The sequence below is a fragment of the Rhipicephalus microplus genome, chromosome X, assembly GCF_043290135.1.
Source record: "Rhipicephalus microplus isolate Deutch F79 chromosome X, USDA_Rmic, whole genome shotgun sequence".
Taxonomy (NCBI): Eukaryota; Metazoa; Arthropoda; class Arachnida; order Ixodida; family Ixodidae; genus Rhipicephalus; species Rhipicephalus microplus.
In genome coordinates, this window is record NC_134710.1 from 165,086,300 (window position 1) to 165,112,162 (window position 25,863).

The window sequence follows — 25,863 nt, forward strand, 5'->3', positions numbered from 1 at the left end:
CCACCCCTTCACGTTGGCATCGTTCACGTATTTCTTGCTGTGCCTTTGAAGCCACACTTCTATTGAAAGCCACCAATTTATACGCGGATACTGGAAGGCATACAGAACTTGGGCCCTTTCGACCACAATCTGGAAACATTTTGAGGTGGGCCAACGTTACTTATTACCTATACGCTACTTTTTTTAGCACTGGGACAGTCTCTCCTTGTAGCTTTGCACAAATTCTTTAAAATACATTCCCGCTTGCTTCAGTAAGCTGGACCGCCAGTCGCATAAAAGATCGGTAGTGTCCAAGAGCTAGCAAGTAGGGATCACTGTAGAGGCAAACGTTCCACAGCCAGTTTCGGGAGAAACGAAGTTGTCGTTACATCTCTGGGTGTATATTTTACACTGTTTTTTTACGTGAGCCCACGAAGGTTATACGGGACAAAACAAAGCACTCACTTCTGCCAGAATCAGCCTTTGTGAAAAGAAAAACCACACATTCTTGCTCTGTAGGTTGCATGAACGATGTGAAGAAAAGCGACACCAAGTTAAAGTCGGGAAAGTACTTTGATCTAAAGAGTCTATGTTGAGGAGGGCGAAGTTGAAGAGGATGGTCCATACGACGCAGACGTCTGTGCGGGAGCTAGTGTTCTTGTGACGTAAGAAAGAATTAGTTTCAGGGTGGGTGGTTGTGTTTCTCCGAAGAGAGACTTGTGATTGATAATGTGCCAAGCGCGTGTACGACATACATGTTGCAGTGTAATATATCACGTTTATCTTCCTTTGTTCATGTTTCTTCATTAAAAGCGGTATTTTCATACCTTATACTTGACTGACCATCTTTTTTTTACATATGTTCTGTTAACCTTTTTTGCTTAAACACGACATATCAATCAATCAACCTTTTTTGCTTATTTCAACTCCTCACCAGATACCGCTTCCATACCCGTATTGAGCATTTAAAAATATCTAGCCATCACGCCGTATGGTATCACCCTTTTCCCGTAGAACAATCGGTGTACTCATACAATTTTTCGTCAAGGGACATCGTACGCACGAGAAGCCTGCTGAGCCACCCCGGCCGACAAGGATTATTTTGCGAGAAGACCTTGTTCGAGTGCACAGCCTTCTTAACACCTTTAAACTCGCTTTTGAATGGCTTTCGCCGCTAAATCATGCTGTGCTTGCAATATATTGTGTGCCTATAGTATATTATTTTGTACCCAAGTGCCTCAGTACAAAAATTTGACCCTGTGTTTATGGCAATACTTCCATTCAGTTAAATAAAAACAAACAAACAAAAACAATGTGGTTGTGAAATAGTTCTAAGACACCCTCTTAGAAGCCTTGATGATCTTGGTTCGAAGCCACGTAAAGTCATTAGTCTGACTATCTTGCACTCTTTTTTGTAGCTTTGAGCCTGCTGTTATACCAGCTCGTAATGGGTTAGCGCAGAAACGCAAACACACATGCGTTCAGTGACTATTTTGCCCCAAATATGCTGTTAGCGCAAGACGAACCTTAAGATCTCATCGCTTAAAGACAGTTGTGTGGCTGGTGCTGCAGATGTAAAGGTGAAGCCGCTGAAAGCTGTTAGCGAATATGTAAGCATAAATCTAGCACATTTCTGTAATCTAATTCTTTTGAATGGCGTGTTCCCGGACAAAATTAAGCTAGCCCAAGTGACAGTTATTCATAAAGGTGGACTAGTTAATAATATGATTAACTACATGCCAATATTAGTACTATCAGTTTTTGCGAAAATTGCCGAACGTGTTATAAACAAAAGATTAAGTGGATTTTTTAACACGGAAAACATAATTGCACAAAAGCAATATGGTTTCTGTAAAAATAAATCTTGAGAAGCAGCCTTACTTGAAATAAAAGAACAAATTCTTGACAACATTGAAAGCTGAATGATAACCCTTGGTTTATTTCTTCTTTTTAGAAGAGCCTTCAATTGCTTCCAACACGTCGTTCTTTTCGAAAAACTACCTCACGATGGTGTTCATTGCGTTGCTTTATCCTTCAAAGGGCCCTGCAACACTTTTCGAGCTTGGTAATGAAACGCTGCAGATCGGTAGTAGAGACTCCCGACAACATGCGAGCCAAATATCATAGCGCAGCACGTGGCCTGGAATTCACAATAAATTATCAGTCAGCTAAAAATTGCTTTCCTTTCTCTCGACAAACTACGGAAGACGCTAAAAAATCATTTGTAGCAAGCCCATCTATCAGTCATTGGCTGATTTGAACATAGCGCGCTCAGTCGTTACAGATATCGCCACGGGAGGTCGTCACTTATCCACGCGTGTGCACGCGATCGCACTGACAACTAGGCGCATTCGAGAAAAAAAAAAGGAAGAAAAGGAGTGTGGCCCACGCTGTGGGTGTGTTAAACAGGCTGGAATATTTGGTACCAACGAGCGTGAAACACCATATTTATAATGCACTAATACATTCCCGTTTAATTAACATACAATCTTCTAGTTTGGTCGACTACTACACTGAATAATTTAGGATCACTTCAAATACTTCAAAACCGTGCGCTACATGCAATATAAAACTTGGAACGTATGGTCAGCACCAAAACATACTATTCCAAAACTAAAATATAAAAGTTGTCTAAACACCATACGTATAAGCTATTCCTTGAAATTATGCGACAACTTGAGTCTGACAAACAATCCTTCCAGAGTAAATACAATGTAAAAACTGCAGGCTATAATTTAGAAAATGGTTTTGTGTCTTTATCACATACTACAACAAATTAAGGGGAACAAAAACTTGCTGTTCAATTTTCTAACCTCCTCAATGAATATGCCTTAACCACAGATCTCAATTCTGAAACTGGGAAGCAAGCATATCAAAAATCAATAAAATAATTATTATTTTCAGAGGACTAAAGTTAATCAAAGAATAATATGCTTCCGAATCAACGTTATGTACTGTTTTGGCGTTTATTTCTTACCCCGCCGCGGTGGTCTAGTGGCTAAGGCTGCTGTCCCGCAGGTCGCGGACTCGAATCCCGGCTGCGGTGGCTGCATTTTCTACGGAGGCGAGAATGCTGTAGGCCCGTGTGCTCAGATTTGGGTGCGCGTTAAAGAATCCCAGATGGTCGAAATTTCCGGAGCCCTCCACTACGGCGTCTCTCATAATCATATGGTGGTTTTGGGAGGTTAAATCCCACATATCAATCTGGTTTCCCTTTCTCTTTTCTCTCTCTCCTCGCATGTGGCTCGTGAGCCCTACAGGTTGTTCCTAGTTGCCTTTCATTCATTTTTTTTTGCTCGTGATTTGTGCGTGCCTTGTTTTGTTATATTTGTGCTTATGTTTTCTTTTTTTTTCTTTTTAGTGCTGAAAATCACTCAAACTGCATAACATTGATGTGTTTGTCTTTTTTCGTTTATTGCATTTATTTTGAGGAATTATACATCTATGACAACAAGTTTAGAATTGGAGTTTTATGTACGCTTTTATATTCGCAAATGTTTTTTTTTTTTTTTTTTGCTGGCACTGCTGTATGGGTGGCACTGCCCAGTCCGGCAATGTTTTCCTTTAGCCCTGTCTCCTTGGACAATTCATGTGATTGTTCTTAATACACTAAGAAAGAAAGAAAGAAAGAAAGAAGGAAAGAAAGAAAGAAAGAAAGAAAGAAAGAAAGAAAGAAAGAAAGAAAGAAAGAAAGAAAGAAAGAAAGAAAGAAAGAAAGAAAGAAAGAAAGAAAGAAAGAAATATATATATTATACTATGTGAAGCATAGGAGAGACAGTTTGTCAATTCATGTTGAATGCCTATAACTGCGCACAATCACAATAATTATCCTAAGTGTTTGATTATTTTTTATAGAAAAATAAAAATAAAAAAGCACGCGGATTAGTCACTTTGCTGTAGAGTGGCCACAGCCGCACTATGCGAATGAATACTTGCTATCACAGATCACTATTTTTTAATCATTTATCGAAAAGCGTGGACTCTGAAGAGAAATGTAATTATTGTGACTAGTAATTAGGAGATAATATGTGATACAAAAATTTGAAATGGTAGAGTACATCGTTATTAATAATTGTTGGGGTTCAACATCTCAAAGCCACGATTTGATTATGAGAGACGCTGTGTTGAAGGTGTGCGGAAATTTTCACCTCCTGGGGTTCTTTAAGGAGCACGTAAATTCAAGTGCGCGGGTCTCAAGCATTTTCGCTTCCATCAGAAATGGGGCCTCAGCGGCCGGAATTCGATCCCGTAACCATCGGGTCAGCATAAAGTATAGGTTGGTCGTCAAGACGCTAGTCAGTGCATGCTCCCAGAATTTCTGGATATTAATAAGGCGTATTATTAACAATAATAAAATATTAGCGGATGCAGTCAGCCCATGACGGAAATTTTCTGCAAACGAAGAGGAATAAAGATTATTCAGAGGAGCGAGCCGCCGGCAGAGTCGTTCAAGGTGGAAAAGTCAAAGACGCCGTGGGTTTTAAATGACAGTTTGACACTCTCCACCGGACACCGCTGGTCTTCAAGGATTCAGCTCGTCAACTGGGCTTACCAACACTCGACGTTTGGTCCAGCGATATATAGTATTTCTGGGTTGAGTCCACGCTCTCATACTTATGACAGAGTGTATTCGGTGCAGAGCAGTATTCGTGGCCATTTCGGTAGCTTGCGGGATATACATATATAATGCGAACGGGGACCGTGAGGGAATGCTCCGGCCTAACGTTCCCGGAAAAAAAATGTTCGGGAAAGCAGTGGTAACTTAATTTAAAATAACATATCTGCCAAGTCTCTCGGATCGTAAGAGAGACTCCCGAATTTCGACCGTTTCTTCACTTTGTATGGTTGTCATGAAGATCTTCCGGAAATCGAAAATTATAAGCGTTATCTGGTAGCATTGACAAAAATGCAGGTCAGTACACGCCGGGCTTTTTGTGAACCCACCGCGTTTTATTATAAACAAATTTATGAGGTGTTCATCTAAACTTGATGTGAAACCACGGCAGATATGAATTAGTTCAATTCCCCAGCAAAATTCCACTGTGTCCACTGGGCCGAAATTCGAATGTTCCGAACCCTTTTCCAAAACGTGGCGCGTGATCTGAACTTCAGTACTGAAACCGTCGGAACGAATGCCGAGTGAGAGCAGCCTGCTCGGAGCTCTGAAGTACGCTTGTGACCAGCATTGTCTTCTATAGTGAACGTCGTTGCCACAGCCACTGTGGTCGAAACCGCGGTGGTTCTTGACACGATCATGTATGGCGACGACGTTACTGACAGTGCTCCGAAAATGTGCGCGCGTCCGACGATCGATCAGTCAAAGCAACGCCTCTTTCCGCATACTGTGTGGGGAACACCGCGGCAGATGCGATCATAGATAGCATAAAACGAGTTAGTTTTGAAGGCACGTGCGCAGTTAACGCACACGGATTGAAAACGGAACTACAGTTTGCCACAGCCGCCACGCACAAAACCACGGTCATGGCGGCGCGATAACGATCTACGAGTTCCGAGGGCACGTCGTTAACGCAGCGGTAGATTAAAGGAAGTAAGACGTAAAAAAGAAAGGCTTGAAGCGTTTCGGTGTTCCTGTCCGAAGAATCTAGTAGCGAGCAAAGCCAAAGATTTGACGCGCGCTTTCGCGGCAGCCAGCTACACCGTCCCGTCCGTTCACGTGTGTCCCAGGAAGATATACGCGAGTCGTTCTGGCGGAAATATATTTTGCTGGTTGTTTTGATGACGCAAAATTTTGGGAGTATTTGCACGCCCTTTTTAGGCTCTCATCTTAGTGGGAAACCTACCTCGTGGGTTCGGCCACTCCGAGCCATTATAAGACCGCAACGCCGATGTTGGCGCTTGCGGCAAGTGCTGTAACAAAGTAGCTGTGCTTTCGAGCACGGGTTCTCTATGGCGTGAGTGGCAACGCGATGCACGATTACAAATTGGCCTGCTATTTGATGAATTTCGATGTTTGGCGTGCATTAGTATACGTCGCCCTGTTTGGCCCATTTTAGTATGTTCACAGATATAACAGTGCGCAGAGTTGTCAATTGGGGGGAGGGCAAGTTTTATTGTAGCGACGATCTAACTGACCAGTGCGCTTATTCAGATGGCCCAGACTTTGCTGGATTGATGCCACGACAAAAAGAAAAACTGGCCACATGCAATTAACTCACTAAACAATGCTACTTATGGAGAAGAGTTTATCCGCGTCCGCACGCACATATCTGAACTGAGCTCGTCATAACTTAGGAGTATTAGTAAGCGAGTCAGGCTAGTTGGTGCGTATTAACTGCAGACATAGCTAATTAGCGCAAAAAACAACGCACAAGGTAAATATGGTAGCCTTTACCTTATCCGCCCTGTCTGTCGTTCTTACTATATTCGTTGTTTCTTGCGCTCATTAGCTACGTCTGCAGTGTAGTCACAACGCTAAGACAACTACAGACAAAATCGTTCACCGGTTCATATCAGGAAGTGGTACGGAGCAGAAGAAATACTTGCTTCGCAAGCTTTGCATGTAGTTTGTATGTGCCCGTTAGGTCAAATTCTCTGGAACTGCGGTTTATAAGGGACTAGTATCTCGAAGGGTAATCAAATCACCAATTTATCACAATCGAGTTCTGGTTGTTCAGTATGCCCATGATAGTGGCCAGGAGGCTCGGGCTCCCTGTACCGCCGTAGGAATAGCCAGGTTATCGCATTCGTGTCGTGCACAGGATAGACAATAAAATTTTGAAGAAAAACAGACCCCTCCCCCCTCGGGCGCGTGCAAAAGAAAACCAGCGTCGCAGTGCATGTAAAACTAAAATAAAAATGAAGCGATGACGTTCTCCTCACAATGGCCTGCTTTTAGTCCTCTGATATTTTAGAATAAAGGCGAAAATGAAACAATTTTGCCCCCCTCCCCTTCCCAGCCACACCCCATTGCGTGTGCCTTTGTTCGTGAGATAGTAACATCTGATAAACGACTACTGAGAAGCGCTTGATAAACGAGCTGCTAGTGCCACATTCCCCTGCCTACTGCAGTTATGTTGATTGATTGATATGTGGGGTTTAACGTCCCAAAACCACCATATCATCAAGGATGAAAGACGCCGTAGTGGAGGGCTCCGGAAATTTCGACCACCTGGGGTTCTTTAATGTGCATTCAAATCCGAGCACACGGGCCTACAACATTTCCGCCTCCATTGGAAATGCAGCTGCCGCAGCCGGGATTCAAACCCGCGACCTGCGGGTCCACAGCCGAGTACCTTAGCCACTAGACCACCACGGCGGGGCTGCAGTGATGTTCCATACTACGCCGAAGAATTCCCATACACAGACTTGAAAATTCCCTGTTTTGGAGATTATTCCCTGCAAACGTTGATGAAATTCCCTGCCAAATTCTCTGCACAACAGTACTAATTTCCGCCCCCATCCACGCATACGCATACAATAATCACATGTGTCTGACGTTCTGGTGACATTTGAAATCATGACTAGCCTCTCCACTGCCGCACAACAAAAGCATGAGTTCAATAATTAATATACTGTTAGTACGCTGCACTTTGTGGGCTTCAAGTCTAACACCAATAATCAACTAGAAACCACTCTGCGTAAATATCAGAAACAAATCTCAAAGGCGATGCTTGCGTGGTGCAAGCGCCAGAACTGATTACAGCAGGTGATGGTGCACTGTGACCGCTAATTATCGGTTGTCATAGGAGACTTTAAACATTTCTGAAATTTCCTTCAATATCACGAAGATTTTTTTTCCTTTGGTTCAAAATGACAGGCGAAAATTCCCCGAAAAGACACATTCCCTGCACTTAACATCACTGACCTACTGATGTGTCCTGTGGCCTGCATAATACGACCGAATGACGCTAGAGACGGTGAGATGCAGAAAATAAAAAGAAACATGTGAATGCCAAACCGCTTTCCCGCATATCTAACGCCATGCTACTTTTGTTCGTTTTGCTGCTCTTTTGGCACGTGCTGTGTATCCTTGTGTAGATACCATGCTTCACGTGCGTGAAATGGGTTGTTCGTCTCTCATCTTTCCCGCGCTCCAAACTCATTACAGAAGTTAATTTTAATTTCGTTCATAGGAAATAAAAATTGCGCTGTCTTCAGAACCAAACATCATAAATTGCTCAACACAACACGTCCCGGTGTTTTTTCGTCGCATTGAGAGTTCTGCAGAATGATCTACTGTGTGTATAATTATCTTGTGACCATGTGTCATCATCACTGTGCATATTAAAGTCATCAATTGACACCTGGAGTAGCAAGCCAGGTGATAAAGCCGGCTAACATCAGTGGGAATATTATTGAAAATTATCTCTATCTACGCCGTGATCTCATGTGCTACAATCCTAACGTTCAGCGTGATGTTGACATGACAGCTTGTGTAGTGTCTACATAACCAGTACATAACCACAAAAGCTAGCTACTCTGTAACCTACAGGTCGCGTGTTCTGCTAGCTCCCCAGTGTTCGCCATACTGTGGTAAAGGAAAAAAAACCTTCTTTGTTCACACTGAGACAGACAGAAAGTGCGGCCGATTTATTCTGAGTAAACATCGCAAAAAATTTTCCCGTAGAGTGTTGCATAGGGTGGTAGACAACTGCATCGAGCTAAACAAAATTTAAACGCTGCGACATGCCTGACCTTTGTTAATGGAGTGTTTCACTTTCGCTTGCAGGCTCGAATGTCCTTAGAGCCTTTGGTTCAGGAAGGAGCCCAGAACGGAGCCCTATGCCACAGCCGGAGCTGCAGCCCCACGACGGGTTTCCAGAACCCAGCATTCCGAACGGACGTTGTCCGAGGTAAAATATATATTTGGGGCAGAATCACTGTGCTTCAATTCTTTTAGGTACACAATTTCAAGAGGTTAACATCTCAGCACAATGAGCAAAAAAGAGTTGTGGCAGCACCTTTCACAGACATTTTGATGACATCCGTATGACCTACGAATTACAACATTGGAAGGCTATGGAAGTAAACCATCTCACACATAAATCCTGCAAAGAGGTTTTCGTCCACTTAGTTTAACTGGGATACCTAGGCGCTCGAGAAAAAATGCTCTAGTTCCCAAGAAAAACTACTATGCTAAGATAGTTGGACAAATGTGGTTCGCTTGAATGCTTGATGCCCCTTCGTGGAGACGCTCTGTAGAGAAAATTACGTTCAGAAACTTATACAATTATCTGTAATTTGTTAATTATCATTTTTTTAGTTTAGAATCCAGCATTTATTAGTAGTGGGAACTCGAAGATAGTCATGGTCAGAAGCAGTTTCATTTCGTTTCATTTTACCATAAGGTTCGTGTGGTTAAATTTTTAAAGATGCTGATTTTCGTGCAATGCATGTAACTAAGGCCGCCCAATATATTGAACTTATTGCTTCCTAACAGCACGAGTCGTCGGAGAAGTTTAGCCTGTCACGGTGCCGCCAAAATATTTAGCAGTAGAATCATCTATCGCGTTGCGTTCGTGTCATACAAAATGTTTGAACAAGAAATGTCGCTGGGAACAACATTTTGACTAGGGCTGTTGCCTTCGTCAGTCATGCCTGCATTGCATTCGGCAACTGCAGTAATTTTAAAGAAATACCAAGAAGTATTTTTTTTACTCTAAGTGTGTTGTGCACTGATTTGAAGTTATAGGGAATCGCACGTGATTGAAATGCAAACTGTCCTAATATTTCTAGCAACACAGTTTACATACCTATATCCGCGCACAACCGAATGCGCTCTATTTATGGGTTGCCAGTTCACGTTAAACTGATTCACGTTAGATGTGCTTGTAAGCATGACCACTTATTTGGTCGAAAACATTGGCTATGTTTGCTCCTTAAAAGCTGAGTAGTTAAAAGTAACAAAGAGTCGGACACGCGACGCTAAACGCTTCACCAATAATTATGTATGTTTCGCCGTGTATATGCGCAGAGCCCTGCAAGGTGACAGTCATTACACGGAATGCAGATTCGCAGCAAGAGCTGCCCACTGTAAAAGCCGTGAACGACAACACTTCAACGAAAGGTCAGCATCCCCACCCGTTGCCATACCCGTTCAACAGCCGGAAATTACTTGCCGGCAGGAGCGGATAGGCGCTGTGTCATGCGCATTTTTTTGGACTTGTGTAGCAATCAAAGCGAAAAGATAAGCTAGTAGATGAAAAAGCCGTGAATCTACCCTGAGAGGAAAGTGTACAAGGCTATCGTTTGACATCAGGGTTTAAAAAAAAAAGGCAGATCCCACGTACAGTGAGCATCGATGATATGCAAAGCACAAATCAGGAAGGTTAACATGTTACTTAAAAAATCGGCACAACGTTACGAGGCGGCCACAAATTATACTGTGCATGATATTCATGTCATGATTATCATGTTTCAACGTGTCATTTATCTTCGTCGTCTGTTCACGTCACGTGATACCAAATTTGGTATATGTGAAGCTAGTGAAACGGCCGCGAGCGCGCTATGAGCGTAGCGTGTGGTCAAATTTTACATGACACGCATGTCATGATTATCATGTTTGGACGAGTCATTTACCTTTGGTGTCTCTTCACGTCACGTGATATTAAATTCGATATATGTGGAGCTAGTGAAATGGCCGCGAGCGCTTCTTGAGCGTGGTATGTTGTCATGTTCTTACATGATACTCATGTCGTGGTTATCATGTTTGCACCAGTAAAAAACCTTAGTCATCTATTCAAGTCCCATAATACCAAATTTAGTATATGTGAACCTTGCCAAATGACCGCGAGTGCACCGTGAACGTGGCGTGTAGTCATGATTTACATGGCATGCATGTCATGATTTCCACGTGAGGGTCTGCCATGCAGTGATGTCATACCGTACCAATTTTGCAAAGTCATGTCAACGAAACCACCGAATAAGGAGCAAGCGCACGAAATGCAAATCATGACATTCATGACATACATGTCATGATTTTCATGTTATTACTAGTCACTTGTGCTCGTCATACAGTGATGTTACGGCATAGTAATTTTGGTATCGACATGATTATCGAAACGGTCAGGAGAGCTGAAAGTCGTAGGTGATAGATCCATGACAGCCTTCGCTGTCATGTGTGCACACATGACAGCGAAGGCAACTTTGAGCTTCTTGAGGATGACGGGCTTGTTCAAATGCATTTCGATTGGGCTGCGATTCCGCACGCTTCAGTGAATTCACTGCGATTCGTTTCTCTTATATCCTTCTATGTATTTTCCTGTGCCAATGCTCAAGTGTAGAGTAGCAAATTGGAAGCTTTTCTGGTTAACCTATCTGCCGTCTGACCTCCCATAACATTTCTTCCTTCATAGGAGTACACTGGTATCCTTGCATTTTCTTCCATCAAAATGCTGCCACCAAGGCAGGCTAGAGTACTTGGTTGCGGTGCGAGTTAGCACAAGGACAAAATAATTCTTCAGTGACCCCAGATTACAGAAACACAGCCGTTATCTCTTAAATACATAAACTGTCTCATAATATCAATAGAGTGGCCTTGCTAGAAATTATAAGGGTGTTATTTTCAATGCCCCATAAGCTAGGAAGCCTATGCTCGAAAACTAATTCTTCTAACGAGAAAAAAAAGAGTGTGGAATGCAGCACAAATTTATAAAATGCAAGGAATTTGTCATCTATCGCATCCCGCAGTCCCGTGGGAAATACTTCGTTGGACACACTAACAGGTGTGTAAATGTGAGGCTAAGAGAGCGCGACAACAAAATTAAGAAGCTGCCACTTCCACACCTAGTCGTATGGTTGTAAGCCAGACTATACCAGGACAATCATTTTTGGTCCTCGTAAGAACGAAATCAAACGCCTCATAGTAGAAGCTGAGCGTATCGATGCTCTTAGGGATAGCTGTGTAAGCAAGCCATTAGTATAATTGTCGACTAAAAAAATAGTTTTCTGTGAAAACGCTGACAATCCGTTTCTCTTCAGTCATAATTTGTTATGATGCGTTTTTATTGGAGACTTTCTGCCGCATGTATTTTGTTAGCATTACGTGATCCTTGTTCACTGTTGCGTTTGGGGTGTTGTATCAGATCTGGAAAAGTAAACATTGTCGCTGATAGTAGCGCTGCGTATGTGTCTTCTTCGCGCCTAATTCTTGTTTTCTTTGTGTAGAGTTCACGCTGCAAACAAGAACTCTAAAACAAGCTTCTCGACCTCGGCAAGAGTCGAAAGCCAGAGCCACAAAGTGGGCTTGTGAGCAGCGTAAGCATCGTTCATGATGCGAGCGTTTCTTTAACATTTTTATGCATCTGACATCATATTATGTACCCACATCTGTTTTTTCTCTTGCTTCTCGGAATGACTGAACACTTTAGTTATCGAGAATTTCGTTTGTTTGACGTATCACCGCAAGTAAGCAAGCAGATCTGTATGTTCGCAATGTTAGGTATAACTAATTTAATTTAATGATCTGTTGAATAGGGTAGCAGCATCGGTTTGGCATAGACATCAAGCACATTCGACTGGATGCTTGCGATCATTTCAGAGCGCTTTGGCGACGCACGTCAGGTATGGCAATAAATTCGCTAACGCGTATGGTACTACGCCACAAGTCGCAGGCGTTCACAAAAGCCCATCGTTCTCAAAAGGCTTCACCAAGGCAGTAAACGTCCACAAGGCCTTCGCTGCATTGCGGAATGCGGGGTGATAAAGGGGCGGTGTTCCAGCAGCACTCGTCCAGAAAGTGACCAATACGTTCTCTTGAACTTCATGGAGTTCTATCAACCGGAAATATTCATGCCAAGAAAAAAATTGCCGGTAGTTTCAGTTGAGAAATATAATTGTTATGCAACTGTGACTACCAAGAAATATGCAACATGAGTGCAGTGTCGTACTTTTCCACTAGAGAAACGGGGTAATGAAACGACACTTGGCCATCGTAATATCGGAAAGTGTCTTCTCACTGTATGAGCAACAGAAAGAAAAAATAATAATGGGCAGCTTGAGAGGCGTGCGTGGTCCCGCTGTCCTTACAGGCGCGCATCGCAATGTGTCCGCTCTCATCACTTCATGCATCAGCCATGGGCAGCGCTCATATTGTACCGGGTCTCGTCAATGTTGCAGGACGCGTGGCGACAGCGGCCGTGGAGCCGGGGCCCTGAGGAGCCGCGCGCCCGGCAACGCCCGGCTGCAGCAGGCATGCGGGCAGACAGCTGCTCGACGTAGTCTCGCGTTCGCTGCGCAGCCTCACCTGCATCGAGGCTCGCGCCCACGCTCTCGTGCACTGCGGCTGGGCCGCCGACGAGCTTCCTAGTTGTTCACGTAAACCAACGACCCGGTCGCCTTTATATCGCATTGTCCAGCTGTGCCAGAGTACGCTTCGTGTATTCGTGCTTTCTAACGACTTCGCTATTATTCAAATTCCACTCTAAACTACCTTTTTCTGTGCTTGCTGTCACTGGAACATTCAAATGCTTCACTGAGACTCCATGCAAGTTCTTTCTTGCGGATAATTCGCCCTGGGATGTGAGCCGACGTGCTGCGGTTAGTGATCTTCAGTTATATTGTCGCTAATGGTCGGAAAAACAGCTTTTATTTCAGTGAATTGCTTCCATTAACGAGCGCTAGGCTAGAGAAAAGAAAACAGAGAATCGTTTTTTCTGCTACCTCGTCCAAAGGGTGTCCCAGTACGTGGCTTCAAAGGGAACCGCATGAAATGGAGCATTAGCTTGAACTTACGTCCTTGAACACTCGCGAGGAATCTGGCACAATTGGCTGCTGCGAGATTTTGTGCATAATGCGCGAATATTGTTGAAAAACGCCGTGAAAGTGAGCTGTCTCGAGGTTAAAAACTTTCAGGTGCGTCCCGTATCTTTTCTTTGACCACCGCGCTGTGTTTGAACGCTGACTATATTCTCGGCACAATGGATGGGAACATAGCGGACGATGAGAGCGAACGCGAGCCACTTGCAACCTGCGTGACTCGTCGAGCAAGTAGGCGTCTTCTGTTGGGTAAGACTGCTCGAAGTTCACCTAAAGAGTCTATATGATAATTGTTACCTGCGTTGAGAACAAACGCACCATCGCGTAAAGCGTTACAAAAGTCTCGGTAACTGGTTGGTGTCCGCAGCCCGCAGGCGAGACGAACGCTGCTGCTGCGTGGCCGACCAGCGCGGTGGCTTGCCAGCAGCGACGGCCGCAGGTTCCCCGGAGAAGCCCTCAACCAAGTCCAGCACGCCGTCGCCTTCGACGTCGTCGGCCGTGGCTGCGTCCTCCTCCCGTAGGGCTGCCGGCGACGGCGGCGCCGATGGGCGCATTCAGATGCGGATCGGCGCCGACCTTACGCCCTTCCACACGGCCATCATGTGAGTGGCATGCATATTTTTTAAGCGTTGTTTCATACTCCTTGATGGCGGCAGGAAAAAAGACCGCAGTAGCAAGGGCTGCAGTCTTCCTTCCTACCCTTCCCATTTGAAAAGATTTGGATTTGATGAACTGCGAGAATCATTATCATGTAAGTCATAGCGCATGTTGCTGACTGTATAGCATTGTCTTGGTGTTCCTTGATGCGTTTCCGGAAGGCAGATTGCGAAACACATCTATAAAAGGTGGGCAGTAGTGCGTGTATGATGCGATTGTGTGCGCGACAAAACGCTCAATGCGGCTGGTTGTCGTTGACGATGACATTGGCGAGATGACAGATGCATCGTGCTCCTGCGAGGAAAATGTTACAGCTTTTACAACTCGAGCGAATGCCACAAGAGGTGCAATGACACGACGCTACGTATTTGTTCTAAGGTGAAACTGTTACGAAGAAAGATATGTAAAAACTGGCGTGCTAAACAAATAGTCACTTTGCACCATGATCAGCTCTCCAATGGTTTGAAAACGCTTTGTTGGTTAGGGTATTCATATCGCTCCGATGCGTATATCTTAGGCCAAAAGGTGCGCATATTGTATCGAGCTGCTACGCTAGGAGACACTTGTTCAGTCCATACCCTCAGACAGTTTGGAGGATCCAAATTAGGAGCGACAGCAATATGCCTTCTCATTTACTTCAAAGTGTCTCATAGGAGGCGAACGTATTTGTTCTAAGGTGTGACTGTTACGAAGAAAGATATGTAAAAACTGGCGTGCTAAACAAATAGTCACTTTGCACCATGATCAGCTCTCCAATGGTTTGAAAACGCTGTTACTTTCACGATAGAGGAGTGGTTAGGGTATTCATATCGCTCCGATGCGTATATCTTAGGCCAAAAGGTACGCATATTGTATCGAGCTGCTACGCTAGGAGACACTTGTTCAGTCCTTACCCTCAGACACTTCGGGGGATCCAAATTAGGAGCGACAGCAATATGCCTTCTCATTTACTTCAAAGTGTCTCATAGGAGGCGAACGTATTTGTTCTAAGGTGTGACTGTTACGAAGAAAGATATGTAAAAACTGGCGTGCTAAACAAATAGTCACTTTGCACCATGATCAGCTCTCCAATGGTTTGAAAACGCTGTTACTTTCACGATAGAGGAGTGGTTAGGGTATTCATATCGCTCCGATGCGTATATCTTAGGCCAAAAGGTACGCATATTGTATCGAGCTGCTACGCTAGGAGACACTTGTTCAGTCCATACCCTCAGACACTTCGGAGGATCCAAATTAGGAGCGACAGCAATATGCCTTCTCATTTACTTCAAAGTGTCTCATAGGAGGCGAACGTATTTGTTCTAAGGTGTGACTGTTACGAAGAAAGATATGTAAAAACTGGCGTGCTAAACAAATAGTCACTTTGCACCATGATCAGCTCTCCAATGGTTTGAAAACGCTGTTACTTTCACGATAGAGGAGTGGTTAGGGTATTCATATCGCTCCGATGCGTATATCTTAGGCCAAAAGGTACGCATATTGTATCGAGCTGCTACGCTAGGAGACACTTGTTCAGTCCTTACCCTCAGACACTTCGGAGGATCCAAATTAGAAGCGACAGCAATATGCCTTCTCATTTACTTCAAAGTGTCTCATAGGAGGTGAACGTATTTGTTCTAAGGTGTGACTGTTACGAAGAAAGATATGTAAAAACTGGCGTGCTAAACAAATAGTCGCTTTGCACCATGATCAGCTCTCCAATGGTTTGAAAACGCTGTTACTTTCACGATAGAGGAGTGGTTAGGGTATTCATATCGCTCCGATGCGTATATCTTAGGCCAAAATGTACGCATATTGTATCGAGCTGCTACGCTAGGAGACACTTGTTCAGTCCTTACCCTCGGACACTTCGGAGGATCCAAATTAGGAGCGACAGCAATATGCCTTCTCATTTACTTCGAAGTGTCTCATAGGAGGCGAACGTATTTGTTCTAAGGTGTGACTGTTACGAAGAAAGATATGTAAAAACTGGCGTGCTAAACAAATAGTCGCTTTGCACCATGATCAGCTCTCCAATGGTTTGAAAACGCTGTTACTTTCACGATAGAGGAGTGGTTAGGGTATTCATATCGCTCCGATGCGTATATCTTAGGCCAAAAGGTACGCATATTGTATCGAGCTGCTACGCTAGGAGACACTTGTTCAGTCCTTACCCTCAGACACTTCGGAGGATCCAAATTAGGAGCGACAGCAATATGCCTTCTCATTTACTTCAAAGTGTCTCATAGGAGGCGAACGTATTTGTTCTAAGGTGTGACTGTTACGAAGAAAGATATGTAAAAACTGGCGTGCTAAACAAATAGTCACTTTGCACCATGATCAGCTCTCCAATGGTTTGAAAACGCTTTGTTGGTTAGGGTATTCATATCGCTCCGATGCGTATATCTTAGGCCAAAAGGTACGAATATTGTATCGAGCTGCTACGCTAGGAGACACTTGTTCAGTCCTTACCCTCAGACACTTCGGAGGATCCAAATTAGGAGCGACAGCAATATGCCTTCTCATTTACTTCAAAGTGTCTCATAGGAGGCGAACGTATTTGTTCTAAGGTGTGACTGTTACGAAGAAAGATATGTAAAAACTGGCGTGCTAAACAAATAGTCACTTTGCACCATGATCAGCTCTCCAATGGTTTGAAAACGCTTTGTTGGTTAGGGTATTCATATCGCTCCGATGCGTATATCTTAGGCCAAAAGGTACGCATATTGTATCGAGCTGCTACGCAAGGAGACACTTGTTCAGTCCTTACCCTCAGACACTTCGGAGGATCCAAATTAGGAGCGACAGCAATATGCCTTCTCATTTACTTCAAAGTGTCTCATAGGAGGCGAACGTATTTGTTCTAAGGTGTGACTGTTACGAAGAAAGATATGTAAAAACTGGCGTGCTAAACAAATAGTCACTTTGCACCATGATCAGCTCTCCAATGGTTTGAAAACGCTTTGTTGGTTAGGGTATTCATATCGCTCCGATGCGTATATCTTAGGCCAAAAGGTACGCATATTGTATCGAGCTGCTACGATAGGAGACACTTGTTCAGTCCTTACCCTCAGACACTTCGGAGGATCCAAATTAGGAGCGACAGCAGTATGCCTTCTCATTTACTTCAAAGTGTCTCATAGGAGGCGAACGTATTTGTTCTAAGGTGTGACTGTTACGAAGAAAGATATGTAAAAACTGGCGTGCTAAACAAATAGTCGCTTTGCACCATGATCAGCTCTCCAATGGTTTGAAAACGCTGTTACTTTCACGATAGAGGAGTGGTTAGGGTATTCATATCGCTCCGATGCGTATATCTTAGGCCAAAAGGTACGCATATTGTATCGAGCTGCTACGCTAAGGAGACACTTGTTCAGTCCTTACCCTCAGACACTTCGGAGGATCCAAATTAGGAGCGACAGCAATATGCCTTCTCATTTACTTCAAAGTGTCTCATAGGAGGCGAACGTATTTGTTCTAAGGTGTGACTGTTACGAAGAAAGATATGTAAAAACTGGCGTGCTAAACAAATAGTCACTTTGCACCATGATCAGCTCTCCAATGGTTTGAAAACGCTGTTACTTTCACGATAGAGGAGTGGTTAGGGTATTCATATCGCTCCGATGCGTATATCTTAGGCCAAAAGGTACGCATATTGTATCGAGCTGCTACGCTAGGAGACACTTGTTCAGTCCTTACCCTCAGACACTTCGGAGGATCCAAATTAGGAGCGACAGCAATATGCCTTCTCATTTACTTCAAAGTGTCTCATAGGAGGCGAACGTATTTGTTCTAAGGTGTGACTGTTACGAAGAAAGATATGTAAAAACTGGCGTGCTAAACAAATAGTCGCTTTGCACCATGATCAGCTCTCCAATGGTTTGAAAACGCTGTTACTTTCACGATAGAGGAGTGGTTAGGGTATTCATATCGCTCCGATGCGTATATCTTAGGCCAAAAGGTACGCATATTGTATCGAGCTGCTACGCTAAGGAAACACTTGTTCAGTCCTTACCCTCAGACACTTCGGAGGATCCAAATTAGGAGCGACAGCAATATGCCTTCTCATTTACTTCAAAGTGTCTCATAGGAGGTGAAGGATAATAAACTAAGATTCAAGATATCGCACAACACGACAAACAAGGCGGTGTCGCTAACGCCTGACTCACTACGTGGGCCCATCTCAGACGGCCCCCGGTGCCGTCCAAGACAGACCCCCCGCCAAACGTCACCGGCCCAAGAGACTCGCTCTATTCTCTCGCCCGCCACCACTTCCGTGTGTACAAAACTTGCTGCGGCTGCGCGTGAAGTTTTTTGTGTTCCAAATATGACGGCGGTAAAGACACTGAAAGTCACGTGGGCAGAAATACGAAATTTACACATTCGCTGTAATTTGCAAAGAACAGATACTGTGAGTCTGCGAAAACCGATTCTGTGGAATGACCCACGTGGGAGGAAAGCTTGTGACAGAAAAAAAAAAAGGTTACGGCGCAGCGATAGTAAGAAAACCCAAGTGGCGTGTGTGCCAAACAAAAAGCTTCGAAGTTAAATAAATAATCGCCCAGATGTGGGATTCGAACTCGGGACATTTAACTTGAGACCATTCTTTGGTCGTTCTACAATCACAGCTGACCATGAGGCTAGTTAAATGCAAAGTGGATGAGAGTCCATTCAATACACAAAGCCTTTATGCTTTTCACTTATATTTAAATCAGGCTACAATGAAGCCAGGGTCTACGTGGAGGATTGTGTGTTCTGATTCATACGATCGCTATGAAGTGAATTATCACTCGCACAGGGCACGTCATCCCGATTCGCTGCATGCACATATGTTCTCAGTATGGCTAGAGTCTGCAAGTAGGACATTTGTCTTCTGACCGTCTTCGTGCTCGCCGGCACAGAGAACGGCCATGAATGCGAAGGCAGCTTTATTAATCCTGATTTTTGACGTTACGTAGATTGTGAGACCTGACACATCCTTGATGAGCGGACACGCTCATTGTACTACGGTCTTGAAAGGATGTCTTGACACACTTACGCTGCAATTACGATTACCGTAAGACGGTCAGGGCGTATTGTCACCGCTTCAGCTGTGATCGTCCACTGCCCTCGCACTCTTTCACTTGCACATGAAACAATTGACGCTACCACCATTGTACCTTATACAGAACCTCATGGCGGCGTCGATGACGAAAAGGCTCCTGGAGAATTGCTATCGCAAAGTTGCATATTTCGCCGCTTGGTCCACGTTTTAGATGCGGAGCATCTTATACTCGCGCCTTGTAGTGCGCCGTCCGCGCCGTCCGCACCGCTTCTCGAACATTCGACAGCTGACGCGCGCGCATGCGCCGTCGCGCCGTCGCCCACTCTTCCACCATCTGTGCATCCCTTCCTCCTCTACACACCGCGCGCGCTTCACTCCTCCACCATCTGTGCACCCTTCCTCCTCTACACACCGCGTTCGACATCTACAATTCTCCTGATTCTCCAGTGGACGCGCATGTGGCGTCGCGCTTCGAGAACATTCAACAGCTGACAGTGCATGCGCCGTCGTGCTGTATATATACTCAAGGTCGGCGCTCGCTCGCTCAGTTGCCGCTCGTCGGTTGGTTTGTACGGCGCGTCGACGTCCAAGGTCGCGGTGAAATGAATTCCAACGAATCCACAAACACAATGATCGACGTCCCTTCGACCAGCGCCGCCCTTTCGCATACGTGTGTACGTGTTCACTCATTTAACACCCCCTCCTACAACCACGTTAACCAATTTAGCCATCGACCCAAGTAAGTCGCAATTTAACACCCCATTTCACAACCACGTTAACCAATTTAGCCATCGACCCAAGTAAGTCGCACTTTAACACCCCGTTAACCAATTATATGGTCCGCATCCTCCTCAGTGTTCCCCCGAGGGAAGCTGCGGGCAGTTTTTTTTTCTCGCGAAGACGGGAACGAAAAGGGGAAATTTGCCATTTCTGAAAGTTAAACTAAATGAAACATTAACGAGTGAATACTATTCACAAGGAACTGACGTGGTGGGTTAGCGCAAAGTAGGTTATGTGGACAGTGTCTCTCGTAAACAGCTCTGCCGTGTTTTCTAAATGTACTGTGCAGTTTTTTTATATTTAGACGAAAAAATCCTGCCTAAAATTACGAAGAGCCAGCCAATTATCAACGCTATGCATTTCCAAAGCCAAAAACCAATACAAAACGTTTGCGACCTGATTTTCAACCATGCTACTGTGGTGCTCGTTAACGTCTCATCCTGACGTTCTCACTCTCTTTCTTTTCATATTTAAATCAAATTACAATAAAACCTCCAAAAAAATTTGCAATTGGTGTTACCATTTGAAAGTTACCGTTTCAATAATAATTACTGCGTGTTGTTGAAACGTATTGCCTACTTGGTCGCTCACATAATGAGCGGGCTTTTGTGTTTGCGTATAGATTTGTATTTACGGATTCTCCTAAGTTTTGATCGGTGATACCCTGTACAGCCCTTTGGACCATGTAACATCCCTGTGTGTGTTATTATAATACCTATATGTGACCTCGCTACGTGCAATCAAATGACGCAGAAACTATCCTCCTTGGTTGCCCTAGAGTATCGAATGGCTATGACATCACCCAGCTGAGCTCGACCACCATGGTTTTGATCCCGGCCCCCGGCCGCGGTTTTCGCTGAGGGCGAAATATAAAAACGTGCGTTTGCTTGGAGTTAGCTTAAATTTAATGAAATCATGGTAAGGCTTAATCCAGGGTCGCTTACTGCGGTTTGTCCCGTAAAACCACCAAATTTAAGAGTTAAGACACCGAACCACTTCGTGAGGGGTGATTCAGTTTCGAATTTTTTTATGACGAAACGATCACTCAATCGCTTTTCGCGACATAGCGTTAGCGTTACTTGCAGCTTCGTGTTTTTTTTTTATTCAAACATCTGGAGAATACCAAATGTGCAGTATATCTGAATCCTCATCATCTAAGATGTAAATTCTGAAAGTTCAGAATACAAAAGCAACAAAAATGAGAATTTCATTTTTAAACTTCAGCACAAAATACAGCTTCAGGGCCTGCTGCAGAATCATTATCACATTTACAAGGACGGTAAATGCAGATGTTTACCCATTGCGCGCCTAATTACAAGATGCAGCCCCGCCGCGATGGTCTAGTGGCTAAGGTACTCGGCTTGCTGACCCGCAGGTCGCGGGATGGAATCCCGACTGCGGGGACTGCATTTTTTATGGAGGCGAAAATGCTGTAGGGCCGTGTGCTCAGATTTGGGTGCACGTTAAAGAACCCCAGGTTGTCGAAATTTCCGGAGCCCTCCACTACGGCGTCTCTCATAATCACATGGTGGTTTTGGGATGTTTAACCTTACAGATCAATCAAATCATTAATTATAACATGCATTGCGTGCCTAAATATTAATGGTGCTCGGATAGTTCAGCAGAAAATAGAGCGAAAATCGGGGCGATGAATCAAGAAGAAGCAAACAGTCTTGCTAAAAAAAAAGATTGACAAAAATAAATTAAGTAATTAGCCCTAGTCAGCGTTTTAACCGATCTATCATTTGATTAGTATATAGTAATCACTCTACCTGAGAAGCAACAAAAGCTTTTTCTTTCATTTTCACTATGCAGCTTCATTTTATTTATTGATGCTTTTTGTTGCTCGTTATTGGGAGCTAATCATGGCACAATTGAAAACACCATAAAGAGAAATTAACTGTGAAGACAAGAGAGTATGGAAATCAGCCATGTTCTATTTGAGCTTACTGCGCTGCCTGAAATACAAAGTGACAAACTGATGATGGGAGTGAAAATAATGAGAGCTCACTCACACGAGGATACGTACGGGCAGATTTATATTGCAAGACTCATAAACACTGGTAAATGCTGGAGCAGTTTCCAAGCCTTCTGTTGAAAATAAATGATAAATAAATTGCCTCCCATTTTGAAAGAGCAGTGAACGGTGGTGGGTTTTAAGGCATATCGTGTTTACTCACATGCTACGAGCACCTTACCTACCGCCTATATTTGCATAATACCAGCAGTGGTTAGCGCTGATCATTGTCGGCAAGTGCTAATTAATTAAATAGTAACGCTGGTTATTGGCGGCTAAATAATGGCTAGTGCTGTATAATGTCGTTCATGTGAAGACTGGTGGTTAACGTATGCTAGCGTTGTTTGCCATGTGTCGGTCAAGTTATGTAATTGCAAATAGTGCTCTCACAACATTTCACATTTACCAGGTGTGAAATTTTTTTCAAATTTTTCTTTGCTCATACTACTGCACTTACCAAAGTGTTGCATATGTGTCGGGGTGGAGGCAGCGCGAATTAATGTTTTCGGATAAATTACAAAATCGTAACAGCACTGCAGCAACGTTTCATATAGCAAAAGTTTCCTGCATTTAGAAATGAATCAAATAAAAAATGCTAAACCGGCGTTTTATTACGCAGCTGCACGTAGTCTAATATGCCGGCGCTGATAAGAAGCGGGTGAAAAAAATCGAGTTCACGAGCAGTGTAGCCTGTAAATTATTCGGGCAATTGGATCAGCGTTGCAGTACCCTGTTTGGTGGAGCCACACCTGTGTGCAAGCATGGCCCCTAGCATTTGAACTTCTCATGTGCCAATTGTAGAGCAACTTATCGGGCGTGCACCGAAAACTTAATGGCACCCTTTAATCCGATACGTAACGGTTGCAAGAACTCACGTTAATTTGGTGCACGTTAAAGAGCCCCAGGTGGTCCAAATTTCCGGAGCCCTCCACTGTGGCGTCTCTCATAATCATATGGTGGTTTTCGGACGTTAAACCACACATATCCATCTATCTAAGAACTAACGTTCTTCACGCGCTATGATGTTCGCTTTTTTTCTACGTGAGAGTGCCATTCTGTCTGCTGGCCGCGTATTCTGGAGTTGTACGGATTATCCAATCTTCTCGACGACCTTCTAATTTACATTTTTACAGCACCTGATGTGTTACCGTTTACATCCTGCAGATAAAAAAGAAGTCATGGAAATCTAGTGAGTAATCGTCGTAAGTGTCAAGAGAACGCGTTTTTTTTTTTTTACCGCTATTGCTTAAGCCAATCTAGACCACGGAATAGCCATCGTGCGAGCGCTTGCATGCAGGGCACGCAGTTTTTGCAAACGCTTTCATGTATTACCCTTTAACAACGCATTAACAGCACATTTAAACGCAACACCAAAAGCTTGGCCGTAAAAGCAGTCATTGTTCAGGGTCATTTATTTCACCTATACGCTCTTGACTCTTCACAGCTCAGACTCCGAAAACACGACGGCCTCGGAGTTCGTCTCGGAGAGGATACAGACTCTGGTGCGAGCCTTTTCTCATCGATCGCAACGAGTGAAGGAGCGCATCGCGGAGCCTCCGACACCCAGCCCAAGTGAGCTTTCCATGCACTGTTGTTTTTATTGGTACTGTGCGCGAACGGTGGCGAACAGTAAATAGACGTGGCTCAATCACTGAGTGCCATAATTGAAGGGTGCAACCTCCCTGGCGAACACTGCTTACTATAATATTTCAGTGAGTGTAGTGTAAACCCGTCGTAGTTTACCGGGAGAGAACTATAAGTGATGCGCACTTTCGGGATCGCATTTTCTGTTTTCTTTCTTCAGTGACCATATATCCAAATTTAGTAGTATACACGCGTCTTTTTTTTTTTTCTACAAGTTCTTTTTTTTTTCAAATTATTTTGGCCCGCTACCCTCGTTTCCTTATGCGTATTTAAGAATGTACGATTTGGAAGACTTGATGAGGCCAAGCTGCTGTTTGCAGCATAAAATAAGATACATATTGTGACAACCTATATTACCTTTTGTAACACGCAGGATAGCACAGTTTTTTTTAACACTCCTCCATGAAATATCGCGTGAAAATTCATCGCGTGTCTCATCGCGTATCACACGCAGGAAATTTCATTTTTAGCGAGTCGCGCAGCTTCGACTTTGTAACAATTCTTCCGTGGAGAGCTGCAGATAGAGTAACCAATTTTGATGCCTTCGGCTTATCGTGTCACCTCGCCCGTAGTGGCACATCGTAGGCATTCGATTGCGATACAGCGTCTCTATAAGCCAAAACGTTATCTGTGTCATTCTAACTAATGATGTACCATCTATATACCATCTGCGCTCCTGTACCACGCTGCCTTAGGTTGAGATATGTGCCAGCGCCATTCGCTTAGTCACAACTCGCAAGTGCGCTCGTTCCTGTAGCCGCCTAAAGAAATGCTAACCTTTGCCGCGCAGCCCCACCGCCGGAGAAACGGGAGGACTACGAGAGCCGGCTGCGGTTGGATTCGTTCGCACTCGCTGAAGACGTGCCGGGCGATAGTCAGGCTGATTCGGAACGCATCATCAAGATAGGCTGCTGCTCCTTCCACAGGAGGGCCTTTACTTTTCCAAGAACCATCGACCCTCAAAGTGAGTACGCTAAATACGCTTCTGACCCAATCTTGGGACGCTGTCTTGAATTAGTGAAACTTGTTTGCGATGAAATCTATGCGTTCGTAACATTCGCAACAAACATTTCTTGCATTTTTGTAGAGCTTTTCTGCAAAAACAAGTGTCTGACTCGAGCAGTATATAGCAGCCTTTTGTAAACTTTTTCGTTGATTCGCCATCGTGGCTCTTTGAAGCTGCGCCAGAGAAGCGAAAGTTTTCATTACCTGGTTGGTTGAGTACTCGCCTCTCACAGAACAGTCGACGTTGTGAAGTACGGGACGCTGTATGCATGTGAATCTATGGAAACTTTGTCAATCTTTGCGCTCGTCCGCTCACGAAGAGTCATTTCTCGGGGCTATAATGCTTGTTTTTGTATGATTTCTTACGTAACCTTCAGCTGCATTCGTATTCTCCAGTACGAGAAATCTAACGTCGATAAAGAATACGTAATGTGACAGTTCTTAATGAGCAACGTATTCCATCACACCCGCGCTTAAAGGCACGCGTTTCGTCAAAGCTAGTGGTGGCCGAAGAAAACCGTGAACCTCGCGTTGCAGGCAAGCTGTACGTGTCATGGCAACTGGCAGTGAGCGTGTGCTTCCTGTACAACTGCTGGGCCATCTTCTTGCGCGCCGTGTTCCTGGAAGGATCGCACGTCGACGAGGCCGGCTTCTTTGCCTGTGACTACCTTTCCGACCTGGTGTACCTGTTTGACATATTACTATTCAAGTCGCGCATCAAGTTCCACTCTGCCGGCATGTGGGTGGTAAGCCCAGTAATAAGTCTCGCTGCCTGACCTGAATAGTTTGCCTTTCTACTGATGTCCGCAATGTCGCGCCCAACTTCAGTCCTTATACGGCAAGAGGTTGGGAGGCTGGCAACATTCTTGAATTCGAGTTAAAAGCGGGAAGGGTTTCGGGGGTTTGAAAATTTCTCGACGTCACCGTGACTCGCAAAGAAGAAAAGGAAAAGAAAGGAGCTAACGCCCATCCGCACTACATGTAGTGTACCAATACCTCATAGGAGTGAGTTATTATTACTATTATTATTATTATTATTATT

General features: G+C 44.2%; 1 protein-coding gene across 1 annotated transcript in view; it reads left to right on the forward strand.

Moving 5' to 3' along the window:
• Nucleotides 1-25,863, forward strand: part of CngB (Cyclic nucleotide-gated ion channel subunit B) — a 78,055-nt gene that overhangs the window by 20,921 nt on the left and 31,271 nt on the right. The window contains exons 2-7 of the mRNA XM_075878139.1: nt 8,669-8,792; nt 9,914-10,006; nt 14,063-14,297; nt 23,617-23,744; nt 24,607-24,780; nt 25,359-25,567. Coding sequence (XP_075734254.1) covers nt 8,669-8,792; nt 9,914-10,006; nt 14,063-14,297; nt 23,617-23,744; nt 24,607-24,780; nt 25,359-25,567 — 963 coding nt within the window. The remainder of the gene's footprint in view (nt 1-8,668; nt 8,793-9,913; nt 10,007-14,062; nt 14,298-23,616; nt 23,745-24,606; nt 24,781-25,358; nt 25,568-25,863) is intronic.